The sequence below is a fragment of the Poecilia reticulata genome, chromosome 17 (assembly GCF_904066995.2).
Source record: "Poecilia reticulata chromosome 17, P_reticulata-male-v2, whole genome shotgun sequence".
In the NCBI taxonomy this organism is placed as follows: Eukaryota; Metazoa; Chordata; class Actinopteri; order Cyprinodontiformes; family Poeciliidae; genus Poecilia; species Poecilia reticulata.
The window spans coordinates 23,122,676-23,142,950 of record NC_088846.1 but is presented as its reverse complement, the minus strand read 5'-3'; the positions used below and the strand labels follow the sequence as shown (position 1 = coordinate 23,142,950).

At 40.1% G+C, this 20,275-nt stretch overlaps 1 protein-coding gene across 7 annotated transcripts in view; it reads right to left on the bottom strand.

The window, feature by feature from the left end:
* LOC103479737 (protein tyrosine phosphatase receptor type M) overlaps nucleotides 1–20,275 on the bottom strand; it is a 205,657-nt gene that overhangs the window by 112,810 nt on the left and 72,572 nt on the right. For all 7 annotated transcript variants that reach the window (XM_008434350.3, XM_008434348.3, XM_008434351.3 and 4 more), the window contains exons 6-7: nucleotides 19,349–19,523; nucleotides 10,849–11,142 (exon numbers count right to left, since the gene is read on the bottom strand). In XM_008434350.3, coding sequence (XP_008432572.1) covers nucleotides 10,849–11,142; nucleotides 19,349–19,523 — 469 coding nt within the window. The remainder of the gene's footprint in view (nucleotides 1–10,848; nucleotides 11,143–19,348; nucleotides 19,524–20,275) is intronic.

Below are 20,275 nucleotides of genomic sequence, written 5' to 3'. Positions count from 1 at the left end.
CTGGGGTCAGCGGGACAGGTAGACTGTGCCTCGTTCTGTTTCACAATCTGTTATAAGACATGGCCACACAACCATCTGTACACGCCGTCCTGGCTTCTTTTTGTTTTGTGTTAAGCTTCCTGAGGGAAATGGGCTGTCGTTCTGAGCTTTCAACAGGAAGAGCACAACTCCTCATTTACAGATGGCGACACAATCTCAACAGGAGCAGTGGGAGGTTACCGAGGTGATTCTTCAACTCCAGCACGTCGCAGATGGCTCGTGCGCCGTTATCATTTGTCGGCAAAAACCTCTGTGTGTCATACTCAACTTAGGGTGTTACCCACAGTGTAAATCAAAGCAAGGCTCTTGACTTTGTGAAATGGTTGCTGCATTTTCCGAGTCTCCTACTCGGGAGGATATATGAGATCCAAGATCGTGCCATCTAGGTGGGGGGAATAAATCCTACCGTTTCTTCCGACAGTCATGTCCTTTTGTCGAGAAGTAGACAAGGAAATGTTCAAGAGCTGGAGTTATTCAACCAGACTGAATGAGTGCTTGTTGGATGCCTGGCAAAGGGAATTGGACATCTATAATTCAGCAAAGGGATGAAGAAAATCTGTGACAAAAATTACAGCAGATAGGCCATGAATAATTAAACATAGAGAATAGAAATCACTTAAAGACCTCGAGATGAATTTCAGTTCAAATTCTGAAAAACATCTGAAAAAGAGGATGGAGCAAAGCTGCTGTTTATTACCCAACTGAAGCTCAAGGGTTGCCATCACAAACAGCCTCAATGATAATTGCTCATGAGGAGCTGAAAAAGTAGCTGTTGAATAATAAAACAAAAAGTTTATGTGGATGTCACCAGAGCATCACAGGAGTTTATATGTTCTCAAAGTCTCACTTCCTTGCCGTTAGGGGAACATATAGATGGAGTGATGGAGGTGAGGAAAATAATTATAATGAAACCACTATAAATGCAGAGTTTCTCACCGTCGCCTTTTCAATTCTTTTCAACAGCAGTTGTTTGAAGCCATGTCCTTGAGAAGAACACAATTTGTCTTTTGCCAAGCCAATATCATAGAACACAATTCACCATTCTACTTTGGTCTGGCTGTGATAAAAAGACTTTTATTGTGGTCCTCTGTAACCTTCCTGCACTCCACAAACTCAATCTACCTTGTTTTCTCTGACTGACAAAAGAACACAAATTCAATGAGGCTCAAACCAAGGCTTCTCATTCACCTTGCAACAGACAATTTTTAAAACCCCCTGGTCACATGACTAGCAGCTATTGTGAGTGGCAGACCAGTGTTATCTGAGATGGTAAGGTGAAATGGCTTTTCATTCACCGCTCAAGGCGAAAATAGTGTTAATGAAGGGAAAACAATTAGCTTTCCCTGTACAGCCAGAGAAATGTATGTAGTCCGTCACCTCATTTACAAATGAGTAACTATCATAAAATAAGATGTCAAGGAAACCAGCACTTTAGATGTGCAAAAGGTTGAAAAGTCAAGATAAAAATCAGAACATAAGAACATGTCGTTCCTTACAGAAAACCAAGGTTTTGTTGAAAAATGTAGCTCTCTGCTGGGAAATTCTTCTCTCTTGTTTGGAGGTGAGTTGATCTTTCTGATTTGAGGGAAATTAGGACCTTGAACACAAGCGGAGTCAAAATGAACATGCAGACTGGTGTGTGCTATTGTAGATGTTGTACAGGTCGGTAAGCATAAAGAGTGAGCTGAACTGAACAAAAGTTCAGGGAAAGACCATCGCTTTGTATTTCTATATTTACTTGTGGTTGCAAAATTGATTCCAACTCTTCCTGGTACTCAGGAAGTTTCAGTAAAGAACATGACACCAAGTTTGAAATGTTGTAAGGAGTTTCTTTTTTTACAGTGGATTCAGCGCTTGTAGATTCAAACTGAACCTGGATTACACTGGTCAATAGCCAAACAAAAATTGTCTGGGGTTTTTCAACTTTTTTGATGTGCTGAATCCAAAAATCACATTGGTTTTGCTCAATCAGGTCTGGATGCAGCATGAGCAACAAAAAAGCATGACTTGTTCTCACATATGGATCGGTTTCCTGATAATCTGGGATCAATGAGTGATGAGCAGGAGGAGAGATGAAGATGTAATGTTCAATTTACATGTACTTACCCTTATCAGTGTTTATTATTCAATTTAAGAAGTCCAGAGTGTATTTAATTAATACACTCTGTTAGAAAACAATTTTTTTCTTCTAAAACTTTTTTTGGATGAGAAATATTAATGGAAATGAACTGATAATGTCCCAAAAATGTAATCCATTCAGTCAGAAGATCGGTTTCCTCTAAATCAAATTAGAATAAGAACCTGGCCTGATTGGAAAATATCAGGTCAGGTTGGATTCAGAGGTGCAAAATATTCCAAAAAATATGTTTCTGTAACCCAGTGTTATAGTCGCGGCTCTTTTTGGTCATAAGACCATCATTATGGTGATTTAGGGCAAGAGTTTTTTAACACATCATTTCATCAAGAGGCAGATTTAGTTGGTTGTAAAGATAAGCCTCAAAACACAATTATTTATCAGCAGGACACATAACAGTAGAATAATAACTTAGGTGGACTGGAAGATCAATGGACCATTTCTGGGTTTTTTATTACTATTATTATTTTTGTTTTACCTTGACTGAAAATTTATAGAGATGATATCTAAGTCCTTGAGCTTAATGGAACCCATTCTGCATCAATGATATAATTTTTATCTTATTCATGAAATAGATTCTCTCTATTATACAGAAACGGTCACCTAATGAAAAGGCTCTACAAAACAAGGTTAGTTGCTCAGGATACAAAGTTAAGGTTCAACTCTGGGTTTTCAGAGTTTCCTCTGACTAAGGTGTATGTATCACCATGGTAACTGGCTGGAAACCGCAACCTCATCCAGACTACGATCAAGTTAGATATGAGATATCAATGCAGGTGGAATAAATGCCCTTTGACCAATGACTTAGCTTGAAAATAAAATAATAAAAAAATAAGAGTTACTCCATTCAGTTTGACCGGCGGAGCTTCAGTGTTCAACAAAGGTTAAACTTAACCCATGAATGTGCCACAAACGACAAATTGTTGAGATGTGAATGAGTTGTGAGGTGAACACTTGCAGCTGCTTTATATAACCTGGTGCAGAGCTCTAACTGTTCTCACGTCAAGTCATTAAATCTTCTACGCTTTCAAATGGGTTCTTGACATATTAAGTATATATTGAAAAGAGGTTTCTGTAGACTGCACTTTTAAAAGACCTCTTTGGCAGTCGAACAATGTGAAACAGGACCAGCATCAATGTAAATGAGTGTTTCTGGCAGGCATGAATTTTTAGGGTTTTAAGGTGTTAAATAGAAAGTCTGTTTTATTGATATGTCTTCAGTAGAAAGGTATTTGCATTTTTACAGTTTTCTTCTGGTTCTGCTTTTTTAGAAAGCAAGTTTTTGAAGATATCAAACAAGTTTCAATATCAAACAGAGATTATCTGAGTGAATAAAAAGTGCAGTTTTCAAATGAGGATTTCATGTACAGTCATGGCCAAAGGTTTTGAGAATGATTCAAATGTTAATTTTTACAAAGTCTACTGCTTCAGTTTTAATAATGGCAATTTGCATATACTCCAGAATGTTATAAAGAATGATCAGCTTAACAGCAATTAATTGCAAAGTTAATATTTGCCTAGAAAATGAACTTTATCCCCCAAAACACATTTCAACTTCACTGCAGTCCTTCCTTAAAATGACCAGCTAACATCGTTTCAGTGATTGCTCCATTAACACAGGTGTGGGTGTTGATGAGGACAGGGCTGGAGATCAATCTGTCATGATTAAGTAAGAATGACACCACTGGACACTTTAAAAAGAGGCTGGTGCTTGGCATCATCGTTTCTCTTCTGTGCACCATGGTTCTCTCTAAAGAAACACGTGCAGTCATCATTGCACTGCACAAAAATGGCCTGACAGGGAAGAGCAGCTATAAAGATTCACCTCAGTCAACAATCTATCGCTTCATCAAGAACTTCAAGGAGAGAGATTCCATTGTTGTCAAAAAGGCTCCAGGGCACCCAAGAAAGACCAGTAAGCGCCAGGACCGTCTCTTAAAAGTGTTTCAGCTGCGGGATTGGGCTACCAGCAGTGCAGAGCTTGCTCAGGAATGGCAGCAGGCAGGTGTGAGTGCATCTGCACGCACTGTGAGGCGGAGACTCTTGGAGCAAGGCCTGGTCTCAAGGAGGGCAACAAAGAAGCCACTTCTCTCCAGGAAAAACATCAGGGACAGATTGATATTCTGCAGAAGGTACAGGGAGTGGACTGCTGAGGACTGGAGGTAAAGTCATTTTCTCTGATGAATCCCCTTTCCGATTATTTGGGACATCTGGAAAACAGCTTGTTCGGAAAAGACGAGGTGAGCGCTACCACCAGTCTTGTCTCATGCCAACTGTAAGGCATCCTGAAACCATTCATGTGTGGGGTTGCTTCTCAGCCAAGGGAGTCGGCTCTCTCACAGTCTTGCCTAAAAACACAGCCATGAATAAAGAATGGTACCAGAATGTCCTCCAAGAGCAACTTCTCCCAACCGTCCAAGAGCAGTTTGGTGATGAACAATGCCTTTTCCAGCATGATGGAGCACCTTGCCATAAAGCAAATGTGATAACTAACTGGCTCAGAGAACAAAACATAGAGATTTTTGGTCCATGGCCTGGAAACTCCCCAGATCTTAATCCCATTGAAAACTTTTGGTCAATCATCAAGAGACGGGTGGAGAAACAAAAACCAAGGAATTCTGACAAAATGCAAGCATTGATTGTGCAAGAATGGACTGCTATCAGTCAGGATTTGGTCCAGAAGTTGATTGAGAGCATGCCAGGGAGAATTGCAGAGGTCCTGAAGAAGAGGAGTCAACACTGCAAATATTGACTTGCTGCATTAACTCATTTTAACTGTCAATAAAAGCTTTTCTTACTCATAATATGATTGCAATTGTATTTCTGTATGTGATTAAAACATCTGACATACACACCTGAAAACCAGAGGGCAGCAGATCATGTGAAAATATAATATTTGTGTCATTCTCAAAACTTTTGGCCATGACTGTATTAGGGTAAAAGGCTATCAAAACCAGTTTGGCCTTATGGGAAACGTAGTTGTCCTCGTTTGCTATCAACCATTTGTCCCACTTTTCTGCTCAGAATTATTTGATTTCAGACACAGCAAATCAACTAGATATATGTCTTTTATGGCCTTCAGTGGAGGACTCTAGTCTGCTGTGAATCATTGTCCTGCTTCATATCTCAAGTTCACTTAAGGCTAACATCACAGCTGATGGCCAGCAATTCATCTTTAGGATTTTTTTATGCAGAAAAGCAGAGTTGATGATCCAGTTTAATCAATTACAGTGAAATTAGTGTGAAATTATGTGTTAGTTTTATATTTGGTGTAACTAGACTCTTTATTTAGAATATTTTCCTAAAAATCTTAGGACTTCTTTGACATCTGTGAGACGCATATTTGTGTTGTTTTGGGTCAACAGAGGTTTTAAACTGGAAACTCCTTTATCAATGACACTTTTTTTTCATATTTTATACAATGCTAAATCTTCAAAAAGAGAAACCTGCAGATATTTAGCTGTCCTTCTGGGTTCTTTTGTGAAACGTTGACGCAGTCTTGTAGTAATCTTGGGAGGCTGCTGACTTGTGGGAATGTTCCATTACTCCCACTATGGTTTGCTGGAGTTTAGAAATTGCTTTATAACATTTTCCAGACTGATGCATGTTGAATACTTTGTCATATGCAGATTGGGGCATATTTTTCTTTTTGAGATCATTTACTCTACATTATGTTGCCAAAAATGGACTATTTAAGTGATTTCATGATTCTTCAACAGTTATGAATCTGACAAATTTAACCGAGATTTTCAAAAATGTGGTGAATAATCCAATTTCATTCAGAACTAGGAAAGGGATCACTTATTATTTCCACAAATGGCCAAAGAGGTTTAAAAAATGTTTTCAGTTAATAAATTAAATCATAAATTGAAAACTAGATTTTCCATTTAGTCTAATTTTCTCTACTGCGATGACAAAAAAACAAAAAAATATCAAACAAAAATCTGCGAGTAGGCAAAGTCACAGAAATATAACTAGAAGGCATTTAGCTGCGCAGCTCATATAATTCTTATTAAAGCCCTAACTCATGTAACAACGAGGTTTCAATGTGATTCACATGCTGCATGGGTCAAGGCAGAGGTGATAAAAGTAGTAAAAAAATAAAAACCTCCATGAATAATACCGACATGCAGAGGACAAGCTTTTGTTATTTATTCCATGCAGCTCATTCTCTCCAAAATAATCTCACTTGGAAAACTGAGCTTGTTCTGCAATTTTAACGTTGCCAGAAAGAGATTTCATTCTTCTCTGAATCAAAGCAGCCATCACTAATTAACCAGAAAAATAAAATGTAAATAACTAACCTCGGCACGGGGAAAGAAATTGTGCAGCTCCTCCCCGTTCTCCACTGTCATACATAAGTGTTTAACAGAGGGATGATCCCTGATTAATGCTGATTCCCCTGTGTTTAATAGCACTCAGTGCAGCAGAGTGGCAAAGTGAAAACAAACAGATGAGACTACTCCCACGAGTTGCCAGGGGCACAGATGGAGAGAACTTATAGATGGAGATGTGCAGTTGGCCGGGGTTGCAGTCTGAGCAGGTGTTTGGACCCAGTATGGACATCGTGTATTGCCATTTTTAAGCACACGAGTGCCAACGGGAAGGCAGAGGCCAAAAGGCTGAGGATGAGACATAGGACTGACTGCGACAGGCTGTCCTTCTAGCGGTGCAAATGATCGCTCCTGCATCGTAATAAGTTCTGTGTGGAAAACAACAGAGCATGTGCAAACCAGTCACGCTACAGCAACAAACTTTGGCGTGTTTCATTGAGATAAACATTATGGAAGGTAAATAATAAAAGGTTTGGCTCATTCCCAATGAAATTCCTCACTAAATACTTTGTAGAACCATCTTTCACTGAATATTTATTTTTAGATATTTTCACACATTCTCAATCGGATTTTGGTCAAAACTTTGACTTGACCTTTCAAGCATATAAATATAATTTCAACTAAAGCACTGCATATTTCTGGATGTATATTTAGGATCATTATACTCTTCAGAGGTGAACTTCAGTTCTTCTCCAGTCCCTATGAGGTTTTGTCTTTCATCCTTCTTTCCACTAACTCCACCCAGCTTCCCTGTGCCGTAAAGTAAAGCATTCCCCGCAGCATGATGGTGCCACCACCACATGCTTTACTTTTGGGATGATGTTATAACAAGATGATGAGCAATGTTTCCTTTCCCATCAAAGGCATTTTTGCAACAACAGAACAGAACATGCTGTTAGCACAACAACATGTTATTTAACAATTTATATGACCAATGTGCAATTAATTGATTAGGAGATAATACAGTAGCAGCTAATGTGAGCACAAGCTTAAAGTTCGAGTAGATCACGGTTAGCTAGCTGCCTCTGCTAGCTAGCTCTGTTTAGCTAGCATTTTCCAAATTAAGCTGCAGCATTTTATCCTTAAAAAACAAAAGTTACACAATTTTTTATTTTTTTTTTCTATTTGTTGAAAACACATCTTATAAAACCCAGATAAATTACGCTGAAGCCTGCTATTTTAAAGTTACTATCTGAATTTTGCTTCTATCACAGATTCAAAATGGATTTTAAACTGAAGACATGGCACATCTTTCCCCCCCACACACAGATCTCAACTGCAGCTCAGACTTCAGAACCGTGGCTGTTTAAGGTATGGTTATCTGTCTTCCCTGTGTGGGTTGGAAATGATCTCTTTATGTGAGATGCTCTCGCAATAATGTTGCTGAAATTCAGAGCGCCATGCTGTGATCCTGGGGCACAACCTGATAAAACTGCGTCTTCCTTCAAGCAACACTTACAGAGTTATCAAGGACTCTCAAATGGTAAACAACTTCACAGTTTCACATGAAAGAAGGTTGGGGGTGGAGGCACCCAAAAATCTGTTGCTAGCACACACAAAAAAAAAAAAAAAATCATTGGTCAGTGAAGCAGTACATGGTGAAAATGATATGTGCTAGGCTTATACATTTAAATATGAACAGACAAAAGACATGCAGATAAGCAAAATAAAATGCTGGAATCATTCTGCAAACCCTTGAAAGTCACAAATAACCCCCGAAGCAATCACAGAGCCTTGGATGAAACATTCTTTGTTGCTCACTGCCACAGTAATGGAAGAGCTTCATGGGAAAGAAAACCTTTCAAGGGTACCCCTTTCTTTCCCTCCCGCCTCTGAATAGAGTCGGAGGCGTCCTTGCATTATACATTCCCCATTTTGCAGGAGATTGAATTAAAACATCCTTTGTCATCAGAAACATTGCTCATATTGCGAAGTGACCAAAGCGCCACTGTGAATAATTATGTGGGAGACGGCGCTCCAAAGTAGCCACGGATTTTCATTAGCGCCCGCAGACAGCAGCACAGGGAGAGAAAGTGGCGGGGGGAAGCGAGTCTCTGGGCCTGTCCGCATCAGCGGTGATGTATCACACAGCCTGGTGAGTCTTAACCGTTCAATTAGGAGCGCCGCTGAGGCCCGGCCTGTCAGAGGCAAAGACCGGCAGAGACCCGGACAAGATCAGGAGCCGCTTCCTCAAACACACTTCAGGAGGCAGCGCCATCAATCTCCCTGACTGTGACCGGCAGGGTGGCAGGGGCAGGACCCCCCGGCGACGCGGCGGCCCAGCTCAGAGGGCGGCGCAGGTAGCTTCATTCATCGCTATCAACCAAACTAAAAATGTATGAGCTCATGACCTTCACAGTGGGCAGGAGGGTGAGAGGGGAGAACATTCTGCTTCTCATCAGCATTTCTCTGGACACCAAGCAGTATTAGGTGAAGGAAATTGCTGATCCTCCGTTTGTTTTGTCTCACGAGTTGGCATCCGAGTCCGGCAGGGGGATTTAGCTGGTTAATGTGGTGAGAAGGGCAGCTGGTTCAAAACCATCAGACATCTTCGCACATGTTTGAGTTTGACTCCCCACAGCACAGCAGCAACATAATGACGCAGAATCCGAGTTGCCAATTTGCTTCATACATGATCAGGATATTATTCTGTCGCTTGATAAGAATTTCAAACAGCTGATGGGGCTTTGAGGGAACGAGAACACCTGACTCAGCATTTTGGAATGGAGTTTTGTCATTGGATATGCTTTTTTGAAGGCTTTTTATTCATTTATTTATTTGGTTTATTTCCTTTACTTAACCAGGTAAAACCCCAGTGAGATAAAGATCTCATTTTCAAGAAGGACCTGCAATGCAAGGTAGTGACAAATAAACAGACTCGACGTTACAGAAAATATACGTTAGCAAATAAATCGAAAAAAAAAAAAAAAAAAAAAAGGTTAAGAAATATATTTAAGGATTTTGTTGTAGCATTATTTGAAAGAGAACAAAACAAAACACAAATCTGGCCAGAGGAAAAGACATTAAATAAAGAAGAAACTCTGAGATCCATCTCTGTAGGTTGTAAAACCAAAAGGGCAAACTAAATGAGAAAACATGCAGCAACATCACCTGCTGCAAAAACAAAAATAAACTGAATTGAATAAGGTTTCACTTTGCTTTACTTCATGCAGAAAATAATGAATGAAATTAAGCGTCAGATATGCAGCTTTTGTTAATTTCACACTTCAATAACTCAAATATAGTGCAGATATCAAGTGAACATCTATAATGAGTGTCTTCCTCTCTAATTTGAGTGAGTAAAGCACATTACAACACAGGTGCACGTACTAAACTGCACTGAGCCTTGGATTGTTATAAGTTGCGCCACCTGCAGAACCTTGTAGCTTCTCTGCTTTCATATTGGCATTTCTGAAAAACACCATCAAACATAGATGTCACTCGTCAATATTTTTTATAACTGCTGCCTTGGTAAACTCCGCCTGAGGCCAGAGTGATGCAAAAAGAAATTTCCAAGAGGTTGCAAAATTCATCACAGGAAACGGTTGCAGCTGTTAGTTTCAACTTTTATGTTCCTACAACCAAACAGAGACTGGTAAAGAGAAAAATACTTGTTGTGCACGTTAAAAAGCCCGAAGCAAGGTGGTGAGAATATTATAGTTTGGATCTGCATTGATCAGTTTGGGTCTGAAAAACTCGCTTTGATTTCTGGGTTCTACAGCTTGTGAAAGTTTGGAGTAGTGATTGGCTGTCAATGGATGGTTTCCATCACAAAATGGATTCACAACAAATCATTAATCTAGGTGCCAATAAGCAAATCCACCAAGAAATTAGTCCATTGACAATTAATGAGTGTCCATTAGTTGACGCTGATTTGTTTTTAAGAAATTATATAGATTATACAGACAAGATAAGATAAGATAAGAGTACTTTATTGATCCCAGAATTCTATGGAGGAGGATTAATGTCTAAAATAAAAGTTAATTTTGAGGTCAGGCATTGTCCTTCTTTTTAAAATCTAGAAAAATACCCACTGCGTAAAAAAAAAAAAAAAAAGCCATTATGAATCCAGTTTGCAGTTTTCCAGTAGTTATTTGTGAAGCACAGCAAGCATCTGGTCAGACAAGGACAAGATTAAATATTTTTGGCCTACATGCTAAACACTTTGTGTTTATACTTGATGCATTTAACTTAAGTATCCCTGATTTCTGTTTTTATCTCATAAAAACTCATAGCTCTTATATTTCCAGCTGAGTACAAAAGATCAACACGCATCCTTACACATGTTTTGTATTTTTCACCCAAATCAGCAGTTGTCAACACTAAGTGTTGGGTTTTCACCTGCACATTTGGTCCTGGCCCTCAGAGGAGGTCCGGGAGCTCCGGTGCCGCCCTCCAGCGGCCTGGTCAGCAGAACGCTGATCTCGTACTCGGTGTCTGGGTCCAGGTGGCCGATCTTGTGCGTGGTCTTGTCTACGGGCTGCAGGTCGTACATGGTTCCCGACACGGTGCGGTACTCCACCTGCCTGTCGATGATCGGACCGTCCCCGTTGATGGAGTTCGCGTTCAGCTGGATCCATAGGTAGGTGGCTCCAACGGCGGTCAGCTGGGGTGGAGCGATAGGCACCGGAGGCTCTACGGGTAGAGAAAATTTAACCAACGTTAGACTGTCGCAGCTTAGCGGCAGGAAAATGTGCTAACGTAAAACACAGTTATGTATTTTCTGCTTTCTGTGAACAGCATAGGCATTTGCAGAAAAGGCTGGATAAAAACTTGCAAGGAAACAAGATGAACAAATTCAATGACTTCTTTTAAACAACCAGATCGAAATTCAGTTAAAGCTGACAAAGAATATTTTCTATTTTTTTCCTGAATAATCAAGGCATTTAACAAACCCAAATCAATATTTTCATCTTTATGAATGGCGCATCTCATCAGCCACAGCAGAGAGTCATTTAATCGCAAACATTTTGACAGAAATGGCAACTTAAAAAACTAGCGTAAAGCTAGTCAGACCTTGGTGGATTCTGTTCCTACTGAACAATTTATTGATTCCAATCAGAACCCTCCTATTCAAAGAGTGCAGGCGGTTGACGCTCGTACGCGCTTCTCCTCCCATCAATTCAGGAGCTGCTTTAATCTCTCGTCTCGCAGCTGGGGGGGAATCTTGTAATTCTGTTTAAATGGACTGATGAGAGCGTGGAAAACACAAATTCAAGTGTCTTTTGGACAGAGTGAAAACTAATTAATTGCTTTTCTGAAGTCTGCATACATGTAGCAAAGGTTAACTTGCGATAAGGATTTCTGCTTGTTTTTACCTCTCAAAAGGAGTTGCATAACATGTTAATATCTAACAGATTATTATAATACAGTAAAATACAACTATATGCATTTTTCAGTGCTTACCGAAGTACAGTGAACAAAATAAAATCAGTTTCATCTATTTATCTTTGGAAAAGATAAATAGATGTGACTTACATGTTTTGTGCATGTAAGTCACAAAACATAAACCCAATTTTCTTAATAAAAAGATAAAAACAGAATGTGTTTTCTAGAGGCAGAAAAAGTTAGGACACCTTACCCTCTAATGGCTAGTGTTATCGCATTTTGGGTTAAATCCTCACTCTCAGCTGGCAGATGTTTGAGGGGTTTCCTGTATGCAGCTTTTAGTCACCACATTGCATCTGTGCTAAACCTATTTAAAGGAGAAGTCCAAATCAAGTCAGTCACCACAAGCCAACTCTAATGTCTTAGACTTGTTCCCAAAAGACTTGAGGCTTGCATTTTATTGGCAGGCTGGAGAAGTGTCAAAGAGAAATACTAATGTTTCACTTTCAAGTCAAACCAATAGTCTTCTACACAGGTCTAACTCATGTCTACGTCAAATGGTTAATTAATGTTTTTCACCTGAAGTCCAAGTCAGAAACAAACACGCTTACTACAAAATCCAGGTAAAATTTCAAATAAATCACCCAAAGTTTAAGTTACACTTCAAGTCTTTCACTAGCTGGTCTAAGTCACGTCTTAAAATGTTCACTCCGAATCCAGATATTTACATTTTTTGACAGTAAACAAGAGTGATATTTGTGCATTTATGATGAAAGAGGAATCCCAGGACCGGTTAACCACTCGTTTACTCCCCGTTAATAATTAACTAAACAGGAAGTGCTCTTATTGTGAAGAACCTTAAGTTTATTTCAATGACTTAGCTAATACCCATTAATCTCTGTGTTAAAATGGTCTTTTTCCTACATGATAGTGCTCTACATATAGTCTGGAAGGTTTTCTTCTCTTTCCTACCCATATAATTAGAAACCTAATAGAAAACCATGTGCTAAATTTGCATTTAAGACTTATTATACAGTTTAGTTTAGGAGACATATGTGTGTTGTTATGAAACCACAGCTGAGATGGGCAACTATGTTATGAGCCATTCATAGCCCAAGCTGAGTACCTATTACATAAAACAGATTTCCACCTGATGCACTTAATCACCAGTCTGTGGTTCATATTGTTTTCACATTGTGTGCATGAGATAAAAATCGCTGATGAGCCTCCAGTCCTTGACCTCGACTCTCAGTCAAGTCTCGAAGCTTTAGATCGCAACAGTTTAAAATAGAAGAAACTTTATCTGTAGAATAGAAAAGCAAACTCGTGAATATGTCTTTGCAGCATTTATTCTTTACATGCCAACTATAGGTCAGTGTCAGACTCAAGTGTTGAAACAATCCACAAACTTCGCTGTGCAAGCTCACAATATGAAAGACCCTCAAACAAAGGTCTAGAAGTATGCAATTAAAAGAGGAGACTTCTCTGTGGTGGAATATGAGAAGCATTTCCACTATGTCTATTTTACTGTTGTCAAATGAAGGTAATGGTGAAAATAATGGCATACAGGAATCTGTTTACTGGCCCTCTTCACCTCCAGTGTGACTGTTTGGATTGTTGAAAGAAAAACATTCTTCACGGGAACAGATTCATTGCTTTCTGTAAAAGTTGGAGCTTACTGACAACCTTGAATGTGACCTTTTCTTTTTTATGTCACCAATATTTGTCTAATCTTGGATAAACCTTGTGCCATTTCTAGTTTAATGAGGTTTCTTGAAATGTCAGGCTAATTATTTCTACCTTGGAATAGATATAAAGATTTCAGTTTTTTCCTACACTATAGCCAGGTAAGAAGATGTAGCTCTAACATTTACAAGAACGTTAATAAAATCTCCTGGGAGACAATATTAATGCAATAATGGCTCAAGCTTCCTTCGTTTCCCAATAAAAAGGCATTCATTGAAGCCATAGCATCTAGCTCTGTCAAACGCTAACAGTTGTGCATCTGATTGGTAAAAACAGAAAGCTCAAAAATAACAGAAACGCTGCATTAGTTGAGGTTTCTGTTGATAGGATGAGAAACCCATAATTTTAGGTCCTTCTTCAGCAGATGGTTGCCTCACATGACCTCTGAGTCAAGACTGGAAACTCCTGCTAATCCGAGCCTTCAGTGTTTCCTGCAATCATCACCTAAAGCGAACCAGCTAATCCCCACGGTCGTCTTCTACAGCTACATGCAAGAGCACCGGCCTCCATGTTGGAGCCAGACAAGACAATACAGTGACCTGAAATCACTGGCTAGTTCTGATGGGCTTTCATGGTCTGGTACGTCTTAAAAGGGGTTTAACGAAGTTAGGCAAAAAAAAAACATTCAGATCAATTTAAGCGACAGAAAACAACGGGTCACACAGAGATCAAGTATAACTTAGAAATATTAGAGCATAATTCAGGGGAAATGAAGATACATCAGGAAAACAACATATTCCTAGATGAAGTAAGCAAGTGCGATGACTCACTTGGCAGATTTTACTGGAACATTTGCCATCATGCTCCTGAAAGCAAAGCATCTTATGATGCAGGAGACCAAATGGCCAAAGTATTTTGCTGCTGACTCAGTCATGACTGGTTTACAGAGAAACTATTGAACTGATTTATAAGAACTATTGCATTCAGTTCCTCAGAAATCCGCTTGTAGATAAAATTGTGACAGACAAAAAGAAAGTAGTGCATCATCTGGATGTGGAAATAAAATATGTTTTTAAACTTTTTCACAAAAGAAAAAAAACACTCAAGTGTGTGTTTTTATTTGAATTCAGCCCTTTTAACAGTTTTGCAATTTGCCCTCAGCAGCAAAATAATAATGGGGCTTTCATGGTCATAGCAAAGCTAAATAAAGCCCATTTACAGGAGGTTTGTGCACATTAGTGAACAAACACCATGAAGAAGATCAAGGATCACAGTTGATAAACAAAATCAGATTCCAAGCTCAAAAATGAAAACAATATAACTCCCAAAAATGTGGAAATTTGTATCCTTTTTAATAAGAAACACACAACAGTTACCATTTTTTGGATCAATACTTTAGAGATCCATTTCTACAAAAGCTAGACTACTTTGTTAATTTTGTTGAAGTCATATGGGCTTAATATCTTATTGAGTAGATAAAAAACACTGCAAAAATCTTCAGACTAGGACAAAAGTTCACATTTAAATAGGGCAGTTACCCTAAACACCCAGACAGAGCTACACTAAACAGATTTAAACCAAAGCACATTCATGGGTTAGAGTGGCCTAGTCCAGTAGCAACCACAAGAAGATATTGATTCACAAAAGCCGCAGCTTCTCACTTTGATGAAATAATTCCTGTAGGCGCACTAATCCTCTGTTCAGTCATAGCAGATGCGCCTCAAATAACAGATTACAAGAGTGGAAAGCACTCAAGTTCTGGAAGACTTCATTAGCAACTCGCTTCCTAATGTTCAAGCTTCATGCAGCCGGGCCCCTGAAAGGTCTTCAGAGCCAGCCAGTCGCTCGCTGGAAGTGGTTGACGGTGCACAGGCGACAGCGGTGAACGTGCCCAACGGTCTGAGAGCAGCTGCTGTCATGATTCTGACCAGACGGGCGAACGGCCTGGCGACAGCTGCGTCTTGGCCAGAGCAGATTCTCACGCCCCGACATCAACATGGACCCACAGCTACACCAGGAAAAAAACCCAGCGTCAACTTAAACTAACAATAACTGCCATTGTTTTATTACTACCTATATTTTTAATATTCACCAATTCAGTGTTTTACAAGAGTAACTAGAAAAATATTACTTAATTACATTAACTTGAGAGACTTGTACTTATCGGAATATTTTTGCTAAGCTGTGCTTTTTACTTTTACTTGAATAATTTTATTGTGAGGTATTTCTACTCTTACTTGAGTAAAACTTATGGATTCTCTACAGTGAGTAACTTCTAAACAAACATGTTTTAACCAAAAATTCACCAGACATAAACACACATATCACACAGATCAGATCAAAAGCTGACCTGGAAAAGAATATATATTTTACCTGATTTTTTGTTGTTGTTGTTACTTATATGAATTATTGCTATTTTCATCTTGGAAATACCAAAATTTCCTCTTAATTTTATATTTTGGTCAATCTGATCTGAATTTTTAAATATGAAATGATTGATAATTTGATCAGTTACTCAATACTTGAGTAGACTTTTTACTAAATACTTCTTACACTTGAGTAATTTCTTGGACAGTTACTTTTACTTGATTATAATTTTTGCTTATTCTGCCCACCTCTGACCATAACACCCCGAAAGTTTATAGTTTAGTCTAAAGTATTGTAATGCATTATCCTGGCAAAATGTGCATTCACACCAGCCCTATTTGGTCCACTTTAATCAAACTCCAGTTCATTTGCCTTGGAAGTCCGGTTTCTTTGGGAAGGTGCAAAAGCTCAATCAAACTGATGCAAATAAAAAAACTGAACTCTGGTCAGGATGAAAATCTAGGTCTCAGTATGATCGATGTGAAATCTGGTGCAGTTCGAATGCAAATGTGAACGGCAAGCAGGTTTAAAAACACCACAAGAATACCTGCAATCATACTGGTCATCAGTATTCTTAAATTGGGTTTTGTTGCTTTAAGAAGTGTACTGTGTATATGGAATACTTGTAATTCAGTGCCGGAGTGGCAGTGGTAGAGATAATCATACAAAACAGGATTTACAATATAGGTTCGTTGACAACAATCACCCCGGTTGGGTGTTGTGTAAAACCAATGATGACTAGGTGAAAAAGGATCCTCATGCCTACTGTAAAGTATGGAAGAGGATCTGTAATGCTGTGGGTTGCTTCTCCTCCAAAGGGCCTGAAAACCTACATCCCTCTTTGAAATACAACATTTACAGTTACACACAGTTACGGATTAATAAAATATTAGTCATCAATGGAGCTTTTGACTGGGAAATGATCTAAAACATATGATTAGCTATGCACAGGAAAGCATCACAAAACAAAATCTCATTCACTAAACGTAAACTCAGTGAACTAAAGAGAACAGAGAGGACCCTGGTCAAAGGTCAAAGATCCCCATCTCTGCTCCAATCTGGTGAAATGTTCCAGGAGAAGACAGAATACTGTCCGCTTGATAAAAGGGAGTACTACAAAGTAATAACAGCAGTGGTGCTAACAGCTTTGATACACGCAGAGAAAAAAAACCGATTCGTTTTTCATGTGGGATTTATGGATTGTCTGTTATAAGCTGATTAATCAACTAATCATCTGAGAGCTGCACATACTTCAAACACTTGAACGTGCAAACCCCCAACCTAAATTTGCTTCTTCTAACTGGAGAGGAATAACAAGAGTTGCCACTCGGCTCTATTGTTAAATGAGTTAGGATGCACTGTTTATGAATCCTCCTATGTTTTGCCCGTTTCATGCACTGAGCCTCTCTTGTTAAGATGCAAGAGGTTCTCATTATATTGCACACCTTCCTAATTGGGACGGTAAAGAATTGATCTGCCACCTGATATAAGGAGAGCTGGTCACAGGAAAATGAAGGGCAAACCTAACTGAGCTGAGATTTTTTTCTTTTTTTTTTTTTTTTTGGTGGCTATTCTCATTAGTGCCGACACATCTGCAACCTCCACATGCTTGAGCCGCAAAGCGTGGCCCGGAATACAACGCCTGAGCTCAGTAAGGGCTCCAGGTGATTCTAACCAGGGCCAGCTCCAAGCCGGGGCAGTAATTATCCTCCTTTCAAAACCATGGGCCGCTCTGCAGGAGATCTCATCAAAAACGGAGGCGAACGGGCAAAAAGACGGGCCTGCACCGGGACCGGTCTGCACAGCGCTCTGGAAATGCGGGCAGCACGCACGGGCGCATAAATCTGACAGAACGCTGGCATGAAACGCAGACGTGATTATCTGGGATAATCAAGCGTTCAACGTCGTTCTGTTGAAGTAAAAGGCGGCGCATGGCGCCAAGGGGCGGGGATGTGTGACTGCAGCGGGGGTCATAATCCACAGAGTCGCTTCCACGGTCACCCCTCCAAAAACGAGTGTCGGACACAAGGAAACACACATTTAAGAAGGATTTACAACTCACTCCTACTTGTTTTATGACTTGTACAATAAGAGGAGATATCAGATTTTATGTCTGACACTTATGAGTGGGAAAATGTCTTTTATCCTCCTCGAATGAGTCAAAGTCACTGAGATGTGAAATTGGCACAGACTTTAAATTTAAAAGGGGATGGATTACAAGAATTAACAAGGAGAGGGAGTTTTACATATTTCTGACTCGACAATTTTACACCTAACAGGTTTGCCTTGTATGTAGCAAGTAATGGATTGAAAGCAGAGATCAGCAAAACCACTGCTGCCTGGTTGGGGGTGTGTAAGTGATTTAGCTGCTGTGTTTATGCACAAGTGTGATTCCGGGAGCCTCCGGTGTGTCAGTAAATTTTCTTTGAGTACGCCACTGAAACCCACTGATACACTCAGGCAAGGAGACTTTATCTTCTTTTTACGCTTTGCTGTGTCTGTGCCGGGCCATTCCCGCATGATTGACAGACCTCGATCCTGGACGGGCAGGATTAAACCTATCAATCACTTAAAGCTCAGAGACAAAAAAAAAATTGAGGAATAAAAAAAAAAAATCCGGGCAGTAAATTCAATTGAGAGCACCAGGGAGAAAATTGAGGTGAAGAAATATAGAGGGCCATTACCGGGCTATAGGGCTGCAGGAAAGAGAGGCCTTGCAAGATTTAGCTTCGGACGACTCCATAAATTCATATCAAATGACTGCAGGAGTGAAATATCCGAGAGGTTACTGTAAACCCTGCTGCCTCCTGCCTTTCTGGTCTTTTTAGGTGGAATTGTGTTCAGTCAAGGACAGCCTTTACAGGAGCAGTATTAAAGTCATGCAGACAACAAATCAGCCTAAACAGCTTCTGTTTTCAGAGTGGCATTAGAGGACGTTTTTACTAAAAGACCTGCCGCATTTTCTATTTGTCTTTTGTTATCATCCATGAAGGTCATGGGGATGGGAACCACTCCAGCCTTTTGACTTGGGACTTTTCATATCCAGAAACCTTTTGTATTCCGGCCCACTTCAGCCCAGCAGCATTTTATGAGTTACATGAAACAAACTCTTAGTTACCCACAACTGAAGCAACTTTCTCAAAACAAGCTGGCCTGTCAGAGTCATAAATGTACCGTCCTGTTCATATGATGGTCATCTGCAGCTACATTAGGCTTGGATATGAGAGAAAAGAACATAAAGGTTAAACATTTTGTTTCTTTTAATTAAACTAACCATATTCTTTATGAGCATCAATGGGAAGCTTTAGTTCATGCCTCAGACTTGTCACATTTGATCAAGAACATCTGAAAGTTAGATTTTGCTATCCAATGACGCCGTTTCGTATACGTCATTTTATAGAGACAGCTGCCTTTTCACAATGCTAAACAACAATAGCCAGTGTTTTGGACAAATACTCACGTTTTATGGTTAGTTCGCCATAATTGGACACTCCAACACCTTTGTCTGAGTGGACAATGCAGCGGTAGCGGCCCGAGTCGCCCTTGGTCGTGTTCTCCACATCAAAAGTGCCAATGAAGCGGCGGTTGTTCCAAGGTTTAGTGGCTTTCATCGGGGCCTCCCGTCCACCGATGCCCTGTTTGGAACATAGACAAACACACATTTGAGACTTGGGAATGGAAAGGGTTCAATAAGCAAATTGGCCTGACCTTGTGTGTGTGTGTGTTTGCGTGGGTGTGCGTGTGTGTGTGTGTGTTTTAGAAACTCCGGTTTGGCGTACTTGTTGTCAACTCTTGTCTGTTTGCATCCTGTCGTTCCCATCGCTGGCTGATTAGAGGAGCACATTTATCACACAGGAGTGCACACACACACACACTCGCGCACACACGCACACACACACACACATGCACAAACAGTGGGTTCCTCCCCAGCTGTCACCCCTCACAGCAGGCAGATGGGGGACATTTGTTCATTAGAAATATTTCTTCATTACTGTCATCGGGGGACTTCACTTAATGTTTGTTTTCCAGCTCCTGTGCTAATGAGGATGTGTTTGTTAAAATGATGGAGTACCTGGCAGAGGACCTTTACTCGGCGTCACGCTCGCACCGATCACACGTGTGACAGTGTGCTTAGCAGCCCAGCCAGCTCGGGTTATGTTTGCCAGATGCACTACCTTCGCTGCTCAGAACAAGGTCAACGCAAGAGTGCTGCACAGCTCCGTGCCAGATATAGCATGCCGTATCCACATGGAGTCGACATCTATGTAGGTTAAGACTGTACTGCGGTGATCTGAAACAACTGTAATCCCCTGCCTTGCAGCTGCAGCACCTCAACACACACGGGGGCAAAAGGAAGCAGCGGAAGCTTTAGCTTGGAATGATTCTG